This window comes from Perna viridis, chromosome 15 (assembly GCF_037379345.1).
Source record: "Perna viridis isolate PV_CMFRI_1.1 ecotype Kerala chromosome 15, ASM3737934v1, whole genome shotgun sequence".
In the NCBI taxonomy this organism is placed as follows: domain Eukaryota; kingdom Metazoa; phylum Mollusca; class Bivalvia; order Mytilida; family Mytilidae; genus Perna; species Perna viridis.
In genome coordinates, this window is record NC_142459.1 from 15803030 (window position 1) to 15809365 (window position 6336).

At 32.8% G+C, this 6336-nt stretch overlaps 1 protein-coding gene across 1 annotated transcript; it reads left to right on the forward strand.

The window, feature by feature from the left end:
* The first annotated feature begins 2471 nt into the window (after positions 1–2471).
* On the forward strand, positions 2472–5099 carry LOC148597135 (toll-like receptor 4). Its single transcript, XM_088564064.1, has one exon. It carries the CDS (start codon positions 2521–2523, stop codon positions 5035–5037), a length of 2517 nt encoding a protein of 838 aa, XP_088420190.1. The 5' UTR covers positions 2472–2520; the 3' UTR covers positions 5038–5099.
* The last annotated feature ends 1237 nt before the right edge of the window (positions 5100–6336 follow it).

Genomic DNA, 6336 nt, shown 5'->3' on the forward strand with positions numbered 1-6336 from the left:
TGTATTATTTTGGTTATTTTATGCAATGTGTTGTGTTTGTCTGTTTTCCATGTCTGGTCTTTGTCCCCGGATTACATTCTTTTGATTTCCGCTAGAATCTTGGTTCCGTTTTTAATATAATTTTATTAGCTTTGAAAAATAAAATGTCCATTCACCTTACACGAACCTATAAATATGCTAAAGAACTATATTGAATTGTATTTGTAGAGTACCTGCTCATCCGTATATGCAGGGATCTTATATTGACTGGAACTGATACAACTGCAAACACATTAACTAGATAATACTTCATATGATCCTTCAACCCTAGATACAAGATATATACCGTGACATTGACGACACTAAAGAAACAAATAGGGAGCCAGAAATAACCGACAAACCTACACTGCCCTGCGTCGATGCTGTATCTAACGAGGCGATGCGAATTTCTTTTGTTGTTCCTTTATCTCAACCGAGAGCGTCAAATACTAAATCAGATAATATAATAAAAGCTTATAGTATGCCATCTGATGCTGCTATTTATCCATGTTTAGAATTCGTACTTTTTGATGAGAATATATTTCCCAACCGGCATGAATTCATGCCAGAGATATTTGTTGAAACAATAATCAAAGGAACCAAGGTTAAAGCGGTAATCAAAAGAAAGTAATCGTGTTTTCTCGTGTTCTACGAGGTTGTTCCAAAAAGTACACTTTCTTACCTTGATAACAATTTCCAGGGGAGTTCTCCCTAAATCATATATTTTACTGTATTGTTGGTCAAACCAAGATTATTTGTTTTTCAAAACTGCAAGTGCAGTTTTTCTATTCCCTGTTTGTTTACAAAGACTAACGACCTGAAAGACAAAATAAAATAAGAGAAAGAAGCACGAACTGCAATAAATGAAAATAACAAGAACTAAATAGGATGACTTCAGCTTTTCAGGGTTAGCTGGTCTTGATGCTATCGAAACATCCACCGCTCTACCCGATGCAGGTCGTGTCCATTAAAAAAGAAGAACAAGTACAAAAACGTAGTTCTTTGTTATTCTGAAAAGACATGCCTTGACGATCAACAAGATTATGGTGCACGTGACGACAGTGGAACTTTTGGAATGATGACTTTTGGACAACACATTCTTATTGAAATGGTTTCTACAAAATTACTAGTTTCTCTCGTCCGGAACTTAAAGTTAAATCCATCAACAGATTTGCCATTATCGGAAAAGAAACGACAGTTAAAATTAAATTATTTCCCCGCTGACGGTTATAAGGTCATAAATAAACAGTGTTTACAAATAAATATATGAAAATATACAGCTTTTATCAATTTGTTCTGAAACGAAATTGAACTTGAATTTTAAACACTCATCCAGAATACATGATTACAAATGTGAATTGCTTTAAAGGTTACACGTTCAAATTTTAAATTTTAATGTATAAATGTAACATTCCTTTAAGTGGCTATCTTTGTAAGAATCATGTAAAATCTGAAAAAAAATGTGATACAACCAAAAAAGGCTACACATTTTTATTTTTGTAATTAAGTTGCTTTATGGGTCTATACTATGAAATGTGTAATAATTTATTCAAATCTGCCTGCTCTTAGGAGATAATCAACATTGAAAATCCAATAGATTCTATTGTATATGAGTGTAATTTACAGAGTTATCTCCCTTAATTTTGAAATCTACAGTGCATTCTATATGATTTTTTTTCTCCTAAGAACACGGGTTATATGAAAAATCTGAATGTAAATCTCTGTTTACTATGGCGATTCAAACGAAATATCAACAATAAAAATATGTAAGCTTTTTACCCATGAATCACATTTTGCATGATGTTTAGCTGGAGTGCTACTTACCTATACAAACTTAGTGGCTACATATCATCTAACACATAAACATTTAATACATAGTAGGTCACGCTCTATAGATCAACAATGGATCAATTTAGAGAACATCTTCGCTTACAAATATAGGTGAAATTTAAAATGTCCACATGAAAATAAAAACCACTCAATCTATTATTAGAAACGGTAACAGGATGTACCTCTGCCAATATGGAAAATAATTTCCGCCAAAATTATTTTCTATATTTCTAATTTGGGGAACAATGTCTATCATTTATTTTAATTTTAAGAATTAAACGTATTTTCATTTTTTTTAGCTAATCATAATTACACCATTTGATTTTAAAAAATGTAGAATTGTTTATCAATGCAAAATAGACTAAATGGAATTTAGTTCAAAACACTGTTATCAACTCGAAGTCTGGTGGTTACCAATTTTATTTAACTAAATAAAAACAGAAACATTGCAAAATTGAAATTTTTTTCTCTATTTTTAATAAAAGTAAATTTAAAACCTTTTCATTTTGTTGAAATGCACTGCACTCATGGTCATACATTTAAGCGGTGGACATTGTTTAAATAAGCATTTACGTACTTGGCAGTATGCTTTAGTGACAATATTTAGTATTAAAGGAAACAAATGAACCGTATGAAACCAAAAGTGTATTTCTAAATCGAGTGTGTTCTGTAATGATGTTTTGTATCATACTTCTTCTCGTCGTTAATACTAATCTTGCATTAGGAAATAATTGTGTTGTTCAATTTGGCACCAGGGATGTTGTTTGTAACTGTACGTCAGTTCAAACACCTAATCCAGAATTTTGTCCAGACAATACAACTATACTTTATATAAGGAATAACATTATCGACATACTTATGGATTTCACATTCTCAAAATTTCATAATCTACAGTATTTAAATCTTGATAACTGTAATATAACCAGGATAAATGAACATGCATTCCATAATCTAACTAGACTGGAAACCCTCAGTATTGCATTCAATCCAATAGCACGGTTATTATCTAATGTTTTTGAGCCCCTAAATAGCCTACAGGAATTATGGATATCTCACACACTGTTGTCATCGTATCCGATCAATAACTGGGATGATTTATCTGGATTAAAAAGGGTCAACACTCATGGTGGACCAGAAAATGAAACTTTTAGTAAAGTGTTCTCAGCTATGAAGAGTTTGGACTATTTCCATCATTATACAGATTGCAATATGATGACACTTCACAATTATACGTTGATTTCGTTTACATATGTTCCAATTAGGACTATTTATTTGGAATGTAACTTACGTCATATTGAAATCGATGGATTTGTACCGTTGAAGAAATTAAAAGTTTTACTTCTTCCATATCAAGAGTACCTTAAATTGTCTAACGTCATCGCTTCATTACATGCATTTAAAGACAAAGTAATGGACATGATTAATCTCAGTTCGTGCTTCCGTTTTTATGGAGAGTATATTTTAACTGCAAACATGATGGCTGCCATAGGAAATATTTGTGTAAAGTCATTTCAATTTTCCGACAACGGTTTGCAAATGATTGATAGTTCTGGGTTACAAAAGATGAAATATATACACTGTTTTGAACACATCATATTCAGTAGAAATAAATTCGATTATCATCAACTATGGATAATAGCTTTCGTAAAATTGTTTTCGAATCTCAAAACTCTTGATATTTCATTTATTCATGGCGTCTATGGTGACGAATTACACCCATCATATAACTCAACGATGCCTTTTATTTCCAAAAATAAACAACCTTCCATACTCGTTGGTTTACCCGAATCTCTTGAAGTTCTAAACGCATCTTATATCCAGAGCCACGTGGGAGAATCACCGAAAAGTATAACTGTAGCCGGTGGTAAGAACCTGCGATCTGTGGACTTCACAGCTACAACATTTGACGACTGCAATTATACTTACGAAGGGTTACAAAGCGTAATAAGTTTAAATATTTCTAAATTCAATTGTCAACACTTACATCCAAATATTTTACATTCCTGTACGAATTTGCAACAATTTGTAATGCAAAAATCATTCCTTAACATTGGATTGCAACCGCATATACAAGGACGGTTCTTGAAAGGACTCACCCAGCTGAGATTAATAGATTTATCTGACAATCGATTAGAATCATTTTCTATTGAGCATATCTTATCTGACCAATTCAATAGTTTAAAAGTTCTAATCTTAAAAAACAACTTGTTGGACTCCTTCCCTACAAACATCGCAAAGCTGTTATTTCTCGACTGCATAGATCTAAGGAATAATAAAATTCAGTATCTCACCGATGAAAACCTTAGTGACCTTGAAGCACACATAAATCGAATGCGAACAACAGAATTTAGCCTACTCTTGAATGGGAATCCATTGCTTTGTAACTGCGATTCTCTGACCTTTTTGAAATGGATTTTTACAACCGACATTAAGTTCGACAAAAGTGGTTCATATCCTTGCCTTTACCTAGATGGGTCAGTAAGAAATACTATTGATATCTACGAACACATTGATAATCTACAAGTGCGTTGTATACCGAGATGGTTGTATATTTTAGCAGCAGTAAGTTGTGCTACCATAATTGGCGTTTTATGCATAGCCAGTATCATTTACCGATATAGATTTTATATTTATCTTTGGATTTTGAACAAGAAAGAACGACTGGCTATTTCGAACTCAGAGGAACAGTGTAACATTATTGACAATATCTATGATGGTGTCATTTTGTATGCAGATACTCAAAACGATGGCAACTGGGTCAAAGAGACGCTATGGATTTTCCTTTTTAATCATAAAAAATACAATATAGCGTTAGAACACGAGGACACAGAATCGGGTTCTGTTGAATTATCAAATATCCTCCAGTTATGCAAACGTAGCAAGCGACTTATATTTGTCGTTTCTAGTACTTTTCTAAGCGATGCACTTGAAGAAGTTATTTGTGATCAAATTATAAAGGAAATGAAGGAAAAGCACACATTTGTGATTGACTTTGGTGAACGCCGGCATCTTACAAACAGTATAGGAATTTGTTTGACGAAATCCAATTCATGTCATTTAGATAGAAATGAGCGTGGTCAGTTGCATTTAGAGGCTCTTCAATTTAAACAATCTGCTGATAGCAGCAACAGCAATTATTTTATTCATAGCTTTTGGCGTAAGCTGGGTGCGTTTATGGAAAACGACTGAATTAATTTGACCTGTTTTGTTCTTGTAAAATTGTGTTTTTCATTAAAATCAATTTAACATTCGTCAAGTTGAAATGTATCTAGCCTTAGAAAAGTTTACTACTGTGCTAAGTTTTGACAAACATTAAGTAACCGTAAAACGTTGTTGCTTTATATGGAAATATGACAGAATGATCAATAAAATGAGTCCAAAAGTAATCAAGGGAACCAAGATTCTAGCGGAAATCAAAAGAATGTAATTCTGGGACAAAGACCTGACACACAACAAAGTACATTAAATAACCAAAGTAATAAGTTCAAAACAACAAAAGTAAATAAGCAACTATGACTCCACAAAAAAAAAAAAAAAAAAAAAAAAAGGGTGGCAGCATGGATCAGATGCAATGGTGGGGTAAGTATCCTCTGCTTTTCTAGAAACACCCGCCGAGTTGCTAATAAAATTAAAGTCCGGGGTAGACGATAGAGGAAGTTAACTATGACACGTTGAACAAATTGGTTTTCACGGTGCAGATGAATACACCGTAAAACTTGTGTAGAGACGACTGCAATCTTACAGCAACATGTCCATTCCGTGTGCTTTTCATATACTTTAAAAAGACATATGCATGTAATATATAAAAGGCATTTATCACATATCATAAGTAATACAAGTGCACATATTTATTGATAAATAAACTTGAACCGAGTTTGGGTGAGGGTCCATAAGGCCTTGTTCTGCCTACTGAAATAATTGGTAAAAAAAATCGTTAATTCAGAAGAAAAGTAATAATAATGTAATTCATATTGCTAATTTTCAATTTTATGCATTAAATTTCTATTTCAAAAAGTAACGATTAAGAAACGAATACGCAAAAACCGCATGGAAAGCTATTCTGTAAATAAAATAGCATTTTTTCACTCTTTTGTCACTTATTTTTGGTGAGCTTCAGCGCTAATAAAAAAAAGATTGCAACTGAAAGTGTGCATTTATTCATTTTTCTACTGGAAAAAATATTGTTTGGTTATCTGATTCTTGAAAGTCTTGAAAAAGCAGATAGATTTGATAGGGTGCAACAATGCCTTATAGGTTGTCAGGTTATATAAGCATGGCCTGACCGTGAGCCATCTGAGGTTTAGTGGTACGAATAATCACGTGACATTTATTGAAATTAGTTTTCAAACCTGAATTCAAGATATGCCAAGTTTTCATGTATTTTAGCGGAGATACGGTTTGTATTGAAGTTAATCTGCGGAAACTCTACAAAAGGAGACCCCCTCTTATTTTGATCCAAGATTGAAATGTGTCATTTCTGGGCTTCTT